General features: G+C 46.2%; 1 protein-coding gene across 2 annotated transcripts in view; it reads right to left on the bottom strand.

Moving 5' to 3' along the window:
• LOC135385968 (uncharacterized) overlaps window positions 1-19,173 on the bottom strand; it is a 261,800-nt gene that overhangs the window by 88,198 nt on the left and 154,429 nt on the right. For both annotated transcript variants that reach the window (XM_064615625.1, XM_064615626.1), the window contains exon 3: window positions 13,281-13,586. In XM_064615625.1, coding sequence (XP_064471695.1) covers window positions 13,281-13,586 — 306 coding nt within the window. The remainder of the gene's footprint in view (window positions 1-13,280; window positions 13,587-19,173) is intronic.

Raw genomic sequence — 19,173 nt, forward strand, 5'->3', positions numbered from 1 at the left:
ATTAAACTGAGTACCAGGCTCCTAATTCATATGCACATTTCTTGTAGATATTTGGTTTTCATTTCTGTGCCAGGATTTAATAAAGCTTCGAGGAGAGACGACGTATATGAACTGTACGTGGATGAAGCCCGATAAAACAATAACGCGCAGAGAGGAAAAGTATGGGGGTAAGATGTAACGTACTTTTTCTACAAGTCATGAACAGCTGTTCTTTCAGAATTTGATAAGGTTTCCTATTCAGAATGAGCCTAAGGAAATTTTGAACACGCGAGGCAACCGCATATACCTGAATGTTTTTTTTTTTTTTTTGCTCTCTCTCTCTTTCTTTGATCTTGTGCTTCTCTTTGTCTTTTGAGTCGCGACATATCTCGAATAATTTTGTCACTGGTCCTTCACAAATGCTCACTTTCCTAATTAGGTTCCATTTTAAGCACCAGGTACCGTGAATGACGCTGTCAGGCGTGCTGCAACGTTGAATTTGTCGAGGAAACTAGTTGTGAATTTTTTTTCTTCCAAATTTGTATATGGATGTTCCGAGCGACCGTTTGCGGTTAGCGCTTTTCGAATGTGCGCAAATCAGTATTATGTAAACAAAAAAGCGCAACCAAATTACTACGAATTTCAGCAAACTTACAGCGAATTGGGTCTCGTATTGCTCATTTACGTTTGAATTTACTTATATTTGCGCTGTTGTAACGGATGCGCGTCAAGTAACGTGTTGGAAGTACGGAGTAGAGATGCGAGGCTTCGAAACCAAAACTTAAAAAAAATTGACGAAAAGTAAATAAAACAAAGTTCTTGCAAAATATTATGCATAAACGAGGCAAAAAATGTCTATTTAGTCGTACTATAGTCAACTAAACTGATGTTGTTCGTTTAACATGACTTGGTTTATTGTACCCTATATTTTGCATTTTTGAGTTAGACCATATACAAGTGGTAGCGTGCAAGATTACTGACCCTAAAGGCTCATTCACAAATGCGTTTCTTGAGGCGGCGCCGCGCCCAATGAGACGCAAGGCGTTTCCAGACGGTTTTCCAGAGCCGCTTCATGTTGCAGCTTCGCAGAGCTTTTTTACAAACGCTTTTTCATCCAGCCAATCGGAGCACTCGGAGGGGTGGAAGTGGCTTCCTTTTAGCGCCGGAGGGCCTCCCGAAACCGCGCTGGGATATTTTGTCCTTTGTGTGTATGTGTGTTTGGTGCCACCGTGTGAGTAGGGTAAAGTGGGGCAAGATGAGACACGGGGCAATACGCGACATTTTTTGCTCGACGCTGCCGGTTTCAAAGACGAGTTGCTCCATGTTCTTGAAACTTTAGTCATATGTGGCTCTGCATGTCCGCGTGATTGCACGTGAGAATTGTCCGGATTGGGTTACGCGTTGAAGAGAAAAATATGTGTTTCTCCTGCCTGGAATGTACAGACCCGTCAAAAAGGCGCGATTTTCTGTAGTCCTTTTTCTTGCCATCTGTGCAGCAGCGTTTCGCAGGCTTATGTTGTCAATGTAAGTCCACATTCTATTTCTTTATTCATTCATTTAGGTATTTGTAAAATATGCGCACTCTTGGTTATCCGGTGTTGAACAGAAAAATTAATCCATCCGATGACACGCACGGGGCAAGACGCGACAATTTAGTGTAATTTAAACTCAATACAATTTAAATTTAATGTAATTTAGAAACGGATAAGTCAACTATTAGGGGGCTTTATGCTTGTTCCTCAGAGATTTCGTTTTTGCTTATTACCTAGGATTTTCCAGCAAATTTTCCTGTTTCCTAGGATATTTCCAGCAAATCAGAAGTGCACGCACCAGCGAAACATCAGACAGGCGATACCTTGTTTGCAAAGGATGGTGAAGCAAAATGGCAGCGGGTTATGTGTGGTCTTATTGCACATCATGTGGGCTCAAAGTGGTTGTGTAGGGGCTCATGGGCTTTACTTTGTCTGCTTGGATTACAAAAACTAATTTGTACAGTTCATTATCACGGCGTGTCTCATCTTGCCCCGAGGACTGCATGGGACAAGATGCGACAAACTGCATTTTGGAATTTCTTGTTCTGTGTTTATTTTAGACCGGCTACGTACGTTCTGCATTTACACGTCAGAAGCTATAGACCCCTGAGAACGTGTCTACGGCAAGACTTTTTGAAAAACACAAAAATAAACATTGCAAATCGAATTGCAAATTGAATCATCGAAAATAAACACAACTTGTGTGTGACCGTGTGTTGGTCGTCGGTATAGGTAAACATGTGTCTCGCTTCTTCTGCCGTTCCTTCTCGGCATCTGTGTTATATTGTGTCACGCGTGTCGTTCCAAGAGTGATGATGCCAGCAGGAATGCTTCACAATAATGGTAAAATAGATAACATGTTTCACAACGTAAATTTGGAGGAAGAGCGCTGGAAGTGTCGGTACGATCTTGGCGTAGCAACAACAACAACAACGAAGCGCGTTTGCAGGCTGGCGGCTCGGCTATGTGTGACAGGCCCCACTCGGCTGCGCCGCGCGAACGCTGAGGCGGCGCCGCTTTTTGAAACGCATGTGTGAACGAGCTTTAAGATTGCTGGTTCCATTCCGACCGAGTACGCCAACAAACTGGTGACAGGGTACAAGCTACTTAGGCGCGTTTGTCTTCAGCGAGGGACCTTAAACTGTGCCGACATTTCAGTGCACGTTAAAGAACACAGAGGTGGGCAAAATTAATCCACTGGCCACGCTCATGATCACAATTCTCTCGCGACGTACAGCCACGAATTATTATTATTACCAAGTAAGAGATATTTCACCTTCTATTTATATGATAAACGATGGCACTCTTACAAACCTTATAGTCACAGAACAATGAAGGTCTAGTTTCTCTTCAGAAAAAGCCGTTCTTCCAAATCGGTGAGTCAAACTTACAGGGTTTTGTTTCTCCACCTTACCTTATGCGTTTGCTAGTTCTGGTCAAGGCTTGCGCCTGACCGGAGCTTCCCACATTTGGTATGTGTGTGCTAAACAAAAAAAATAGATATTTATAATTTATGCTACACTATGATCTGCTATCAAATGCCCGCTAATCAATCTAAATACCAGAAGAGTAAAAACTCGCAGTTCTCTCATTCGTCGTTTTTTTTTTATTCTTCAGAAGAACAGTATCTGTTGAAAATATCGGCGGCTCCCGCCCTGAGTCTCTTCCCATCACGTTTCATTATCGATACGCTTTTCTTTTTCTTTATTTCAGCGGTTCAACCTTCGGCAATTATGCATCTCTACTCAGAAAGGGCCCTTAACGTTCAATAAGTAAATCAAATCAGTGTAGAACACGATACAACTGCATGGCGATGGTTTCCCCTTCAGGCAGAACATGTTCCTTTACTTTATGCTCGTAGTAGAAAATGAAAGTAAAGAATTAACGGGCTTTGCTGGACATGCAGGCACCGGGAGACAGCTAAAAGACGGGCAGCCGGTATAGGAACCACAGATACCATAACTAGGCCATGGTAGTACAACTATAGTCGTGCTCGACTTAAGAAGGAAAAGAAATCTAGTCCGCCAGCTCTCAAAATATTACTGCGCTGCAGATAGCTAGGATGGCTGGACACAGAGAGGCCCACCCTCCCTGCTTGCGCCAGATAATGTAATCCATCAAACTCACTCTGCTTCCGTATTGGCTGTTAGGACTGGCCGCATGACACTACGCTGCGGCAGAAAGTGCGCTCTCCTACAGATAGCGCATGGTGGCGCTGCAGTATTTCCCCTGGAGCGCCACTGCTTCTCCTTATCTTCAACGGCGTATATAGTTGACGGACTAGATTTTTTTCCCCTCTTAAGTTGCACACGACTATAGTAGACTTTGCCTGAGCATTTCCACCACGGAAAGGCAAGACATTGCAGTTCAGAGGCACAGCGTACGCGTCATGCTGCACGCCACAGGGCGTTACATCGCTATTCAATTGCGTTCCACCCGATTACGTTCGCTCGTTTTCACTCATTTTCATCATAGCGTATCACTGCAAGAAATATATCAATAAGATCGTATTTATGCCGTTCCGTATCGCAGCCTTTCATTCTGCGGCGGGCGTATAGCATCGATCTGCAGTTAGACAAATCGGCCAGGAGACGTAGTCGCGGGACGAAATCAGAACGGACACTGCAGGAGACCCCTTCAAACAATTAGGGCTACAAATGGCAGGAGCCATTCTAAATAATGGCGCCGTTTGTCTCAGACGACAGAAGCACAAATACTGGCTCGCTTTTGTGTCGCCAACCCTGCGGACCAAAGCTCGCGGGATAGCTGCTGCAGAGCGTGCTTCCATGTGAGATCTCGTCCGATTCGACAGACACGATTTCGTTTCCAGTTCCTAGCGCATAGCGTTGGCGATAATCGTAAACCGAGATTTTCCGAAATTATGTTGTACATTACACTGAGCCTTTTTCCTCTTTTTTCTTGTTTTGGGAAAAGAGTGTTTATTGTGGCGTGTGAAGAGCAAATGATGGGCATATTTCTCGCGATCATCGACGGGTACAGAGGGACACAGCTCGCAGGCTACGTTCGTTGATGCAGCCTGCGTGCAAATTTGATTGCACATAATTTCGTGGGCGCCGTGTCCGAGTCGGCCGGCCGACTGAGGACCGGGCACTCTGCGTTCAGAGGTGCCCCCATGTGAGCGTTAACAGTCTATCGAATGTGGCACGTTCTTGTTTCCCCCCTTTATTCAGGATTATTACTTCTAGACCTCGATGTTGTGTTCTTGTATGTATATATATATATATATATATATATGTTTACTGATCGAGCGTGCCACAATCCCAGCTGTGGACGGCCGTTTCGAGCTTCTTAGCTCTCATCGGCACAGCGTAGGGATGTGACACGCTCTTGGGTCGGCACAAACACTGTGTCTCTGCAAGACATCAATGTTCCAGGGTGTTAGCAACACCTCTGGAGGCCGCAGTGCAAAGCCAGTAAGTACAGATACAAATATAAAGATGAGCAAATGCTCCATGGCTGCACGTGAGGCATATGTTTACTGATCGAGCGTGCCACAATCCCAGCTGTGGACGGCCGTTTCGAGCTTCTTGGCTCTCATCGGCACAGCGTAGGGATGTGACACGCTCTTGGGTCGGCACAAACACTGTGTCTCTGCAAGACATCAATGTTCCAGGGTGTTAGCAACACCTCTGGAGGCCGCAGTGCAAAGCCGGTAAGTACAGATACAAATATAAAAATGAGCAAATGCTCCATGGCGTGCACGTGAGGCATATGTTTACTGATCGAGCGTGCCACAATCCCAGCTGTGGACGGCCGTTTCGAGCTTCTTGGCTCTCATCGGCACAGCGTGGGGATGTGACACGCTCTTGGGTCGGCACAAACACTGTGTCTCTGCAAGACATCAATGTTCCAGGGTGTTAGCAACACCTCTGGAGGCCGCAGTGCAAAGCCAGTAAGTACAGATGCAAATATAAAGATGAGCAAATGCTCCATGGCTGCACGTGAGGCATATGTTTACTGATCGAGCGTGCCACAATCCCAGCTGTGGACGGCCGTTTCGAGCTTCTTGGCTCTCATCGGCACAGCGTAGGGATGTCACACGCTCTTGGGTCGGCACAAACACTGTGTCTCTGCAAGACATCAATGTTCCGTGCCACAATACAGATTGTGGCACGCTCGATCAGTAAACATATGCCTCACGTGCAGCCATGGAGCATTTGCTCATTTTTATATTTGTATCTGTACTTACTGGCTTTGCACTGCGGCCTCCAGAGGTGTTGCTAACACCCTGGAACATTGATGTCTTGCAGAGACACAGTGTTTGTGCCGACCCAAGAGCGTGTCACATCCCTACGCTGTGCCGATGAGAGCCAAGAAGCTCGAAACGGCCGTCCACAGCTGGGATTGTGGCACGCTCGATCAGTAAACATATGCCTCACGTGCAGCCATGGAGCATTTGCTCATTTTTATATTTGTATCTCTCTCTCTCTATATATATATATATTGAAAAGTTGAAGTTGGGCTCGGGCGGCAACGTAATTATAGTGAACGTTGAGATAATGGGAGACAGAGGACAAAAGTAAAGTAACAAAAAAAGGGTTTATGAAAACTTAAAAGTTATAAAAGCTAGGGGCGACGTCTACGTTACGGGGGAAGCTCTGTAAGAGCTCCTGACGAAGGCGGAGCTTCCGCCGTAATATAGACGCCGCTCCTAGCTTTTATAACTTTTAAGTTTCAATAAACCCCTTTGTTAGTTACTTCCCCTAGGTGGACTTTTTTGGTTCCTTGAACTTCCCCTGGTCCCGAGGTGAGGACCCGCAGTGACGTCAGAACAGTCATCACTCCGCCCACCAGGCCGAATGAAAGGCAAGCCGCGCAGGCAAGGGGAGATTACCTCCGCTCTAAAATGGCAGAATGGAAGGCGATGGGAGATTACAAAGCGGTAGTTCTGATCCAAAATGGCCGCGCGCGCATTGACGCCGCCCGTCGTGTGACGTCCCAAGCAGCACGCCAATATTGGTCCAATATTGGACCAATATGGGCTTCCAAGATTGCCAATATTGGTGCAATATGGGCTGCCAATATGGGACCAATATGAGGAGTGCAACCAGGCTCCATATTGGACCAATATGGGCTGCCCATATTGGCAAGCCCATCTTGCGCCAATATTTCCGTGATAACGTAACAAAAAAAAGCATAATAATAAAGCATTATCCGGTATAATATCCACCAGTGATATTACCAGCCCCCCACAGCTCTCGCAAAATCTGTATCAAAATGCGTGTTATTGCGCTCGGAGCAATCTGTGCCTCTCCATTGGTCGGACGCCACCTGCGTGTTCGGATTGGTTGCCGGAATTTGAAAACGGCACTTCGCGCTTCCTCACCTGCGTGCTGCGTACTCTCTCGGCGGTTTCATTTGAAATGTGAACGGTGGACGCCGGGTCGGCAGTGTCTTTCGTTGGTAGGCAAGTGCGTTTGCCGCTCGCCGTCTTATGGTGTTTTTGATCTGTTGTGCTGTTGCTCGACACAAGCATTGGTCTACGAACAGCCAATCGGATTTCAAACTGAAGTGTTGTCGTGAATTCTGGCTCGATGAACACGTTCGAGCGCCGCGGGATTTGCGTAGCGGTGACAAGAAAATAGGATTCATGAAGCATCATCACTTTATGTTTCACGCTTTTTTGTTTGTTATCATTTTATGCTGGCAAGGACATGATGATCAAGAGATTGTGCGCAAGTATGTGCATTAAGCGACGCGCGCTGCACTGAAACGCCCAGTGAAACATGCACACTCAAGCCAATGTAAGAATTTTGCACACTATACAACGAGCAGTGGAATTCGCCAACAGTAAAAGCGAGCATCATCTGCAGAGCACCACGCAACAAACGCCAAACGCAGACCTTCCAAGCAAGTCACTACTGCGTCGTCTACCTTTTTTTTTTTTCGACTAACTGTGGCTAAGTGGTCTAGGGTAGCCAGCCAGACTTCGTCGTGACTCACGTCCCCAATATTTTCTTCCTATATAACATCACATCACATCACGATTTGTTCTTCTGCGGTTCCTCTCTTCAATTTATTCGTTTCTGTTAGAAGTAAATACTCCCATCAGAAGATATTACCAACGCCCTGAAAGGGAGCTCTTTTACGACAGCGTGCCTCTGGGACCACTCTTCACAACTGTGAAGAAGAATAGTTGAAATGACGAAGGAGCGCTTGCCGCAGCAGGGGTGTCATTTCCTAGCGCAAGGCGCGAAAAGACTTAAACACACTATATACTCTGCTCATTCATTTCCATTAACGAGAAACTCGAACGTCATTGCAGCTACCCGGAGCCAGCGCGTCTGTCAGCCTGCCGAGGTATCTAACTGCCAGGAAGGGAGCTACATTCTGGAGACACATTACGAACTGCACACGAAATATGGCTGTTGGTCAAATGAACTCCATTTGCGAGAGCATGAGTATGCAGGCCCGTATGCGCGTGGTTTCCCGTGCAAAATAGTGTTTGCAAAGCACCCTTCCTCAATGTTGGTAGTTCGGCCGATGAGACGTGGTATTGGTTTGTTTCTGCCTTCCTTTGCACACTTGTGCTTCATATTCCGAGTCTGATTTATTTCGGCAACTAGGATCGGGAAGGAAGAGCAATGATACACACATCAGCACATCGATGAACTGAATGTCCAAAGGAAGAGTATGATACGTGCATGATCCTTCTACCTGTGCGAATCTCGTCGACATGAACCGCTCAGCACTTTGAGGTTTAAAGGGGTTGAGAAACCAAATGCAACCCACAAAATGTATGGCATCGTTTCATACGTTGTAGTCCATGGAGCCGTTACGCAATGTCCGACATTCATCACTTGAACGATATCTTTACTACTGAATTTTAAAAACGGCATTTTTTTCAAGCTACCTTCCCGTGCTTGAAGACACTGCCCGAAGGCACTGCGTCATGTCACGCTGGTATCATGAGATCGACATTAGCTTATTGAGAAGCAGCAATACTTCAAGGACACCGGACGAAGCACCTAGGGTTAGTGTTGCCGATTTTCCATTACTAGAGCAAACCAGAGCAGCAAAGCCAGAGCACTAGAGCAAAACCAGCAAAACTAGAGCAAACCAAATGCTACCCACAAAATGTATGGCATCGTTTCATACGTTGTAGTCCATGGAGCCGTCACCCAGTGTCCGACATTCATCACTTGAACGATATCTTTACTATTGGATTTTTAAAACGGCATTTTTTTCAAGCTACCTTCCCGTGCTTGAAGACACTGCCCGAAGACACTGCATCACGTCCGCTGGTATCATGAGATCGACAATACCTTATTGAGAAGCAGCAATACTTCAAGGACACCGGACGAAGGACCTAGGGTTAGTGTTGCCGATTTTCCATTACTAGAGCAACAATTCTGAACCATAGCGAAACCAGTTCCGTGCGAAGCTGCCAGTTAAAGCGGTCCGAGCGAGATAGTGGCAATCATTCGCGGATGCCGTTACTAAATTAGCCTTTCTTCGAATCACTGGGGCACTAAGACATCCGGCACACACAATCAAACCGAATGAGTCTGTCGTCATTTAGCGTGCACAGGGGTTCAAATGAACCGAAGGCAACAGCCCTCCCTAAACTATTTATAGCCCTTTCGTCCCACAAGGGCGGGCTACAGGGTCACGCAACGTATGATTACTCGTACAGGGTCATTCCAAGCCCACAGCCATCCCAAAGAGTCTTTCCATTCCTACGAGAAATATATAGAGCCGTATAGTAGACCGGGGGCTTCAATGAGAAGCGTAATTAAAACGGCATTCCGGGCCTCCGTTGGGGAAAGTGGGACGCCCTCGCCGACGAGTCTATCCAGTATGAGGCAACACGCTCGAATATCTCGTCTCACGTCGACGCTTCATCTCCGTGCGATCTGATTGATTGCTCAGGGAACTTTCCGAGGGCTTATCGTGCACGAAAATACTAAGCGGTTATGTCATCACGGTGACGTTATTACCTATCATGCAGATGACATATGGGGAGACATTATTTTTGTCTGATCGTCATCATATGTGCGGATGGTTGAAAAGTGATGTTGGTTTTTGTGCCGGTTTATGTGGGATCATTTTCACGACATGGCAGACCGTGCTATTAATGTAAGTTTAATTGCGTTCTCTCACTTATTAGACATTATCCTAAGCTCAACACTCTAAGGGGGGGGGGGGGGTATATGTTTAATCACACAAGAGGAGATGGGGGGGGGGGGACTCTAAGGGAAAAGGTGCAAATGAGGGGGTGGGGGTGCAGCAGTTTCTAGTCCCATAGACTGCACTCACTCCCCCTTTGAGCCTTCTGAACTTCAGGTTTCTCTCCAGCATTGGAAATGGTCACTAAACTCGGCATAAAATAATTCCGCGCATTTACTGCCGAGAGTGACTATAGTGGTTACAATGCATATAGTTTCCAAACTGACTAGAACTATACTTTTTTTTTCTAACAGTGTAGATAACTTCGAAAAAGTTTGCGTCGTTTTCAAATTCCAAATGGGAACGACACGGCGTTATTTGACCATAGAAGAGAAGAGTGAGTTAGTGAGTTCGTGAAAAGAAGGAAAACATGGAGAAATGTTTTGACACTTAGGTACGACGAGTCACACAGAGTCACAGCAGTCACAAAAAAAAATCAGAATAAAAGGAAAAAAATTCAGAAAAAAATGTGAGAAAAATAAGAAAAATAAAGAAACAAAGAAACAACAGACACAGAGGCACAAAAGTCAAACAAGACAAAGAACCTCAGATGTGCTATGCTTTATTGACTTACTGTTGGCCCTGTAACTCCTTTTAATTATTATCAATTAGGCTTTGACGAGCCAACGAAAATTAAGGTGCAAAACGCACTCATTCAGATGCGGCAGCCTTGAACGAAATTTCCATCTTGTCTTTCGGGACTGACGTTTTCCAATTGTTGCTCTAAGGGTGCTCCGTTTATTTGAAACAGTAAGGCGCACCAAACCAAGGAAGCGAGCAAGCTGAGAAATAAACAAGCTCACGTGTTCTTCTCCGTTTATTTAGCTGTTTCGTGTATTATGTCGAGGAGCGATACGTCTAGCCAGCAGTCGTAGTCGAAGGGGTTGTTGCACTTTCAGTGCGAAAAGTAGCCCGTGTGTGCGACAAAACGGTTTCAAACTTTACAAAAACAAGCACATACTTTCTAGTTTTAGCTACGAGTGGTTTAGTCTAATGTGTTTCGCATTTTTGGAGACGGTCCAGCTGGAAACCGTGTTGAAAACTAAAGCTTGTTAAACTACGGATGCCTTCACGCTGGTCTTTCAGGTTGCGTTTATTCTGCGTCGGCAGGAACAGCTCCGAGTTGATTAGAGTAGACCTTCCAAGTGCTAGAAAATATTATTTATTTATAACTCGCATTAACGACTTGCGGATGTATGATATCATGATATTATTGATCGTTCTTACCCCCGTACACGGAATATTTCATACACGCATTCGTGTACCTTCACAGGGAATGGCATACTCCAAGTGCAGAGACCAATCTCTAGGTTGTTATAAATTCTTGCATTCGATTGCGACCTACAGTACGTTAACACTCTGGAGAAGAAAGATTCCCCTAAATCATCAGGAAACTGCGGAGCTAAAATAAAACAACGAAAGGCGTAGTGAATCTCAGCCAACCAAAAAGGTAGGGAAGTCCCCAGGCGGAAAACAGTGGCATTCACGGGGAGAGCACTTGTAGTACATGCGGACATCGTGAAGGGCGCGGGGGGAAAATCGGATCAGCCGGAAGACGTCGCGCAAAGAAGGGAAGTGTGCTCACCAGGGGGAGTACGACGCAAATTGCCGATGCCAGCGAAATCCGCAGTTAAGCCGGAGCAACTTCTATTCAAAAAAAGAAAAGAATAAGAAGAAGAAGCTGAGGAAAGACACATATTCCATCAATTGTTCAAGGGCTCTCTCCGTGGATTGGCCCGAGGCAAATGCTCCGGTAAACACTTTTGCTCTTGGCTAGTGGCTGGCAGAGCCTCGCTAGACACACTTCGCTATGTACATCTTCGAACGAAGCGGAGACACTCATAAGAAAACAGCTTGTGTCGTTTATTTTTCGCTTTCTCCCCTGCGCACAGCCTTTTGTTTTCTCCGTTAGTGTCTTCATTGCAAACATGTGGCTACGTGCTGCTTGTGACAGAAGCAGAATGCGCGATCGTCCGAGAAAAACCCTTCCGCAATGTCCTTCGGGACGGGGGAAACAAATGTTCATCCGAACAAAGCTCGATGGCTCCCTAGGCAGGGGACGCGACTCGTAGGTCATTATTCTTGGATTAAATGCTCCTACGCCTACTTTGCGTACCACCATATCTACGCGCAGACGCTCCCCTTTGGCTACTTGGAACGAGCCGTTGTTCGAGCATTCTCGCCATAGGAATAGAAAGCGATACGAAAGTGCAAGAAGTGGCATTTGCTACGCTCCATTGTAAAAAGCGGAACGCGTCGCTTCCGGCTTAGAGACGCTTGCGTTTGCACCTTACGTAGTTACGAGGTTGCACAGAATTGGTGTCAGTAACCTAGTACCGTGAGTACGGTGGGAATCCCGTTCGTTGTCGGGTTTATGATAAAAAAAAAAAAACAAAGTACAGAGAAAAACCTAATGTCAAGCTGCCCTGGAAGGTCGCTTATTCTCCTACCTATACATCGATCAGGTGCTACGTGGATTTAATCAAGGCGGATAAACCTCACCTAATCACATTTCAAGGATTGAGTGAGAGTTACCCCACTGAACGCAGCACACGCAAATAAAAACAGAAAGCGCAGCATGCGGCGCTTACTTGGACGAAAATTTGGCACTAAGGACTCCAATTAATTGATAGAAACAGACAGATTAGTTGTATAGCTGTCAACAAACAAAAACAATTGAGTGAAACGTAATCGAAGACGCATGGGCTAATCGAAGAATTGAATAGGTACATTTAAAAAATTCGGAAAATAGTTTTAGTTACAGAAATGACAGCGTCTGAGATTCGGAAGAGGGGGATATTAAAGTTTATTCGCCAGATTGTGAACGGTGGAAAGGCATCAAGTCCCACTGCACTGACAACGTTCTTGAGGACAATCAAACTGGGATATTTTTGTTTAGTGAGTGTCGTGGGCGTGTGTTACTCACTTTTCACTGACGAACAAGATTACGACAATCAGTAGCAATGTGTTTATATTTTAGCTCTCATTATTTTGCAAAGAGATTGATCAACTCTAACTGATTATTTGCGTTTAAACATTGTTTTTAGGAATCTGTGCATTGGCTTCGCCTTGAATTGACGTTGACTTCGCAGCACAGGCTGATTCAACCTCAAGAAACAGATGTAATTTAAGAGTAAGGTGGCGAAGGCACAGCAGGACAATGGCAAGGGAAAATACCAGCGGCATTTCCAGGTGGCTTCTCGACAATTCTTTAAGGGCACACTGTGTCTGCGTTGGTACCTTGCTCCTTGCCTACTGGTAAAGTTAAGCAGCCTATCTTTGTTACAAAATATATATATATATGACATATGAAAAATATGTTATATGACCACAGTAATTTTCTGGTAGATCTCCGGTAACGTTCAATGTAACTGCATTAAAATGCGTAAATTCATCTTGCACCCCATGACTTCTTCTCTATCGGACACCCAGCATGCGTGTTATAAAGCTACAGACCTTCTACAAACTAGCAATATAGCTTCACACTTCATAAGCCATTCCTCAACGGAACGCTACCACAGGCACATCGATTGATGTTACTGATTTCGCATGCAGCGACTTCAACGACGACCCACTTACCAGGTACATACGTGATCCGCTCCGACCTGGGGTGCATGACATCTTTGTAAGAAAGTCGGCAAACGAAGACGGTCTCTTCGTCTTGGGGCAGACTGCTGTCCAGGACCTCACTGCTGAGACTGACATTGAAGAGGCCGTCCTGTTTGTCGGTGTCCACCACCACATCTTCAACCTCTATCTCAGTCTTTGCGCTAATACGATACAGCTTTAGCGTCGGTTGCGGGAACGTTTCGGTGACGTCGCACGAAAGCGTAGCTTTGTCAGGGGACCACTTGGTGTAGTTGAAGCGCAACACAGATGGCCGAACTGCAGAAGGATATAGAAAGCATAATAAAGAAATGTTCCGCTCACAAGTTTGTACAGTAGTAGTGGTATCAAATATTACGTGCAATATATCTCGTGGCCAATGAAATAAACAGACGAAGAGAACCACTCTGATCGCAGTCGCGAACCGACAGCGAACGACCCCAGAGAGTGTCTACATAGTAACATCAGCTCTCCATTTACGAGAACAGCAAGTACAGCTCTCCATTTACCTTTGGGAGGTGACGCGTGTGCAAACAGTATACGTGCTACACACACCGTCACGGAATATCACAAAGTCTGGTAGCCTCGAACGCTACCACCTCTACAATGCAGTCTTTCTTTTTGCAGTCTTTCATTCGAGGGAAAATGTCCGTGGAAATACTCTCTAACGACAAGGGAAGCGGCAGGTCAATTAATGTCCGATGTCCGATAGAAAGGGATATCTTTTCTGTAACGCTAAGTGCCTTGAAGTTATGGCAGATGCACTGCGAGTTGATGAGGTGTATGTCCGTCATCGTTACGATAGTGTTTCGCTGCTTTGTACTCTAGGGGCGGGTTGTAAAATTTTGGGCAATCCCAATGACGGTTTTGGGACTACCTAGATTCTTGAGCGATAAAAAGACGGAGGGGTACTGCACCTGTTCGTGCTTTGGGGCGAGGGCAGTACTGTAAAGTGGTGCAACGGATATCAGTAGCTGCACAAAAAAAAAAGGAAAAAAAAAGACAAATGAAGTAACATCACTTAATGACAGAGCGCTTAGTGTTCTCTGCAATGTGCTTGGGTAGGTCGGTCACGGGAACACCTGCAGGAAGGGTGTCAGGGGAAAACCCTCACTAAGGGGAGTCAAGGGAACACACTTAGCAAGGGAGTCAAGAGAACACCCTTACAAGGGGAGTAGCCTAAACAACCCAAACGGAGCCTTATGTGTGACGGGCGTGAACACCCCCAGGGAAGTTTTCCATGCTGCTTTTTCTCTGAGAGTGTAGGATACAATTTTTTAAAAATATTTATTTTCCTTTCGGTTGGAAGGGGAAGCAAAAAGCCGAGGAGGCTTGACGAGGGCTCCCCTCCCAATGTACACCGTACAGCAGCAGTACAAAATGACAGTAACAATACAAAATAACTATATACAAATTAGCAGATTACAAAATAACAAACAAGGCAACAAAAATAAATACAATTAAGATAAAGTTATTGATCCATGTTTACCATTGGTGTCCGTGTCTGCGGTTCGCTATGCGTCCTCCGAATTTTCTAAGGAGTCCCGACACACAGTGATATACAGAATTTCGAAAGGAAAGGAAGCACGATCAGCGTAAGCAATTGACGAAATTTTGTGCTGCTATGCACTTAACGGTTCGCGTCCATGAATCAGTGACACACAAAATCAAGCTTCTAGCGTGACTACAGTCAGAAGAGGGAGGTGGGGAACACACTGAGCGGCTAATAATGATATTACGGAGAGTTCTGCAAACCACATGCATGCGGATTACCAAAGGGTAGAAAATATTTTCTCCTTGAGTCCTTGGTTTGATGAAGACGCATTCAAGTGTTCTTTGAAGTGTTGAAGACGTGCATAGAACTGTACGCATAATCGTGACGTAAGTATAAGCGTGATGCCAACAACGACAAGCTGCCTTCAACATTACATGCTACAACAGTGTTGAAGACACGATAGCACTATTACATCGCCTTCATAGCAGCACGTTTTAAGCACGCATTTTCGTCGCTGCACACGCCTATACGTAGGCCAGCACACCTCAACATCACCATCTCGAAAGCTACACCGTCGCACCATTCGTCAAAATGCCTGCAGAAATCAAGCTGAAACTCCTGCTAGAAAGCCAAGCCTTCCTGCAGGGCGCAGTAAACAAGCTGACAAATAAATGATGTTCTTGCGAACAGGAGCTCATGTATGAAGAAACGGAAACGACGGAGTAAAGAAGTAAAAAAGCGCATGAAAAAAAAGGGAAAGAGTGAATCAGAGGAGAAATGACAATGGCTCCGAAAAGAACCGAATCGAAATGAACTTTCAAAAAGAAAAGGAAACGCGACTGAAGTTCACTGATAAACACATAAATTGCAAAAGGGGGTTTTTGAAAGAAAAATGCCACAGCTGAAATGCAGGGGACGACGACCGGTCCTGATGAGAAGGCTGTACGAATCATAATATCGCGAAACATACAGTATAATGGGAGCCACACCGAAAGAGGGAGCCATTGTTGTTTGTCGGACCTGAAAGAGAGCTCGAAAAAGAAACAGAGAAAGAGTCGCATATACGGTGAAGACGAAAAGATTGCTGTCGCCGAGGCACGAAAGCGGACTGATTCGAAGCACGATGAGTGGGAAGTCAGGTAGAAGAGAAAGTATGGCTGCAGTGAGGGAAGGTTTTGTTCGGTTGTTGGAAGTGAACGCAGGATGAACAATATTAATTGGAACTAGATTTAAACAGAAGGTCAATCCGCCCGCCCACAATTGTGTGGCTACATGCTGCCCGTCCCGCAGGGTAGGGCTACGGATAATTTCGACCATGGAAGGTGCTCTTTGATGAAAGGAGGAAGCAACTGAAGGAAGTCACTCTTGAGGCTTTGTATGTATTTGTCCCTTGTATGTGTTCCAGCCTCAGAACATCAATTGTCATAAAGGTGCTCTTTAATGTTCGCCGGAAAAGTGCGTCACACGGTGTTGGAAAATTTCCGGCGCACGTTATGAACATAACACTGAACACATGGATTATGAACATAATGAACAGGGATGAACACAATTACGTCGTCTGGGAGCAATCTCAGGAATCGGTTCAGGGGCACACACACATAAAGAGACGATGATGAGGGGGGTGCAGGGTAACATTACGCAGCAGAAAATTGAGATTTTCCGAAAGGTGATGCAAGCGGACAGAAATATATCTCCATAATCACCAGACTTAAGGTATATTCCCAAGCACACAATTTGCGGAGCGACGGCGACAATTTGTTCTGTTCCGCGCAGGCAGTTTGTTCAGCGCCGGCGGTAACAACAACAGGTTTCTCGCAACCGTATGGTTTGGTTGTCGACATCGCTTCAGGTTCTGCTCGCATATAAATCGTTCAACGAGGAGCCGAGGTATGGAAAAGTGTAGCTGCTGCAGTCGCACTCGCAAATCGCGTGCTTGGGAACGTGGCTTTAGCCGGGGTTGTAGAGCATTGGAAAGATTTTCACAGATAACGGCCGACGGCTAACGCCATCAAACTAACTGGGAACTGTATGGAATGTATGTGTCCCATCATGCCGCCTAGCCGGCATGCACAGCTCCCTCTGGTGGCAACCCAAAACATATTTGCTGCTTAGCAATTTATCACTGGATTTCGTTTCTGTTGTGGCTAAACAGCGGTTACTTGTCGGCTCTGCCTTGAGGCCTTGGTGGCTCAGTCGGTAGCGTGTTCGCCTTCTGATCCCGAGATCGCGGGTTCGAACCAGCAACTTGGTGGCAGGGTACAAGTTGCTTAGACACGCCGTCTTCTGCGAGGGACGTTATATATGGAGTACCGTGTGATGAGCTGTCATCGCACGTTAAAGAACCCTCAGGTGGGCAAAAGCAATCCACAGACCGACCGCTGTGGCGTCGCTCATGATCTCAGTTGTCTCCCGACGTAAACCGCCAATTATTCTTATATCAGCTCTGCCGCTTATATTCGTGATCGTCGCATCACAAAAGTGATATTTTAGATTGTGAATTCTGTAAAATTAATTTCTCCAGCCAAAAGTGCGGTAAGATTGGTTGTAGTATGTGGCAAAGTGGCCCGAAGATAAATGCTGCTTAATTGCTTTATCAGTAATCAATTACTTTTTGAGTAATGTTGCGTGTAATCGATTAGTTTTGCGAGCAAGTAATTTTTCAAGTTATATGATTACAATTTTGGGTAATCGATCACAGATACATTTCGACTAAGCTTAATTCCTAAACGAAACCAACTCATAGGCTCCATCACGGCATTTACTATCTGCGCTGCATTTCACTGCAATAAGCGGAGCTCATTGTAATAGCAATCCGCACATGCATTTGAGTGCCTGGATACTAGGGATCGGAATCCCGAGCCGTTTTTACAATCCCGGGTTTTCGGGATATCTAAATGTTGATCCCTGGACTAGATCGGGATTATTTTGCAATTATCCCTAGGATGTCGAATAAGACTGTATCCACCTGCACATCCATGCTGTCACAAATTACAATACAGTGTGCGTTTCCCGTCATCCCCACGGAACATTCTAGTGGAAGAAAACGAAAAAAAAGGAAGAAGAAAAGAAAAAGCTGCCCACGGGGGAAACGCGTGGCCGCGTATTATCTTAACGAATATCGGCTTTCTGCGGCCGCTTCTGAAACATTTTGTACCTCCCGCTTCCTCCCTCCCCTCTGCTATGGCTTCCTTCTACTAACATGTCACCGTGGGTCTCATGAGCCTCTAGAGATTAGTCCGCACCAAACCCTGGCCAATCGCCCTGTGTGGCTGGCGGCCACTGTTCCTAGTGGTGGAAGAAGAAGAAGAAGAAGAATATCGGCTTTGCATTGGAATGCGTCTCTTCTTGTCGTCTCAAGGAGCGGTTTCCAACCTTTTGGCGCTTGAAGTCGTGGCGGGTATGGCTGTTTCCGCTTCAATCCCGTCATCATACGTGAATAACATGGGAAATATCAACGACGTACCACTTGACTATGACAACAGTGATCTTGTTTCGTACCTGGCGCAAGAAGGCGTCATAGCGGCACGCCGCCAAGTTCGTCAGTCTATCATGAAGACGGTACGGACAGCTTCATCCCTCTTCGTAGTGTCATCCTCACGTTCAAGCCCACCCTGAGGCTCCCTGAGAAGGTGCACTTGGGATTCTGCACACACGATGTTCACGAGTATGTGGAGGGTCGAACCCAATGTTATAACTGCCAGCGTTTCGGGCGTCTCTCGCGCAACTGTCGTTGGCCCACACGGTGCAAGATTTGCTCGGGACCGCACTCCATCAAGGAGTGCACTGCGCGGCGGCAACCAAGATGCTCCAACTGTGGAGGTCCGCATGCGGCTTCCCACTCTCTGTGTCCGCGCAAGCGGTCAGCGATACAACGGTTCCAACTGGCAGCAAGGTCTGAGGCAGCGAAATGTGCAGCCTTTCGGAGCCACGCATTGGAGCTGCAGCATGCTATTAGTCAAGCCCCGTCGGTGTCTGACCCTGACATGGACGCAGACCTCACGTTTGCCGAGCTCAAGGCTGCGCTGGCACTCTCCCACAAGAAGTCGTCGCCGGGTCCAGACAAAGTCACTTACGTGGCGCTCCGCAATTTGGACGACGCATCCCTTTTGGCGCTCTTAGAGGTTTACAACACGTCATGGATGGATGGGCATGTCCCCGCTGCGTGGAAGGAGGCACGGGTAGTCCCCATCCTGAAACCGGGGAAACAACCCTCTGATCTGGCGTCTTTCCGACCCGTGAGCCTCACCAGCTGCTTAGGCAAGGTCCTTGAACGTATGATACTTCACAGGCTCGAGTGGTGGCTGGAGCGAAGATCTGTTTTTCCTCAGGAAATGGCGGGTTTCCGCAGACACCGTAACTCCATGGATTCGG

This window comes from Ornithodoros turicata, chromosome 2, assembly GCF_037126465.1.
Source record: "Ornithodoros turicata isolate Travis chromosome 2, ASM3712646v1, whole genome shotgun sequence".
Taxonomy (NCBI): Eukaryota; Metazoa; Arthropoda; class Arachnida; order Ixodida; family Argasidae; genus Ornithodoros; species Ornithodoros turicata.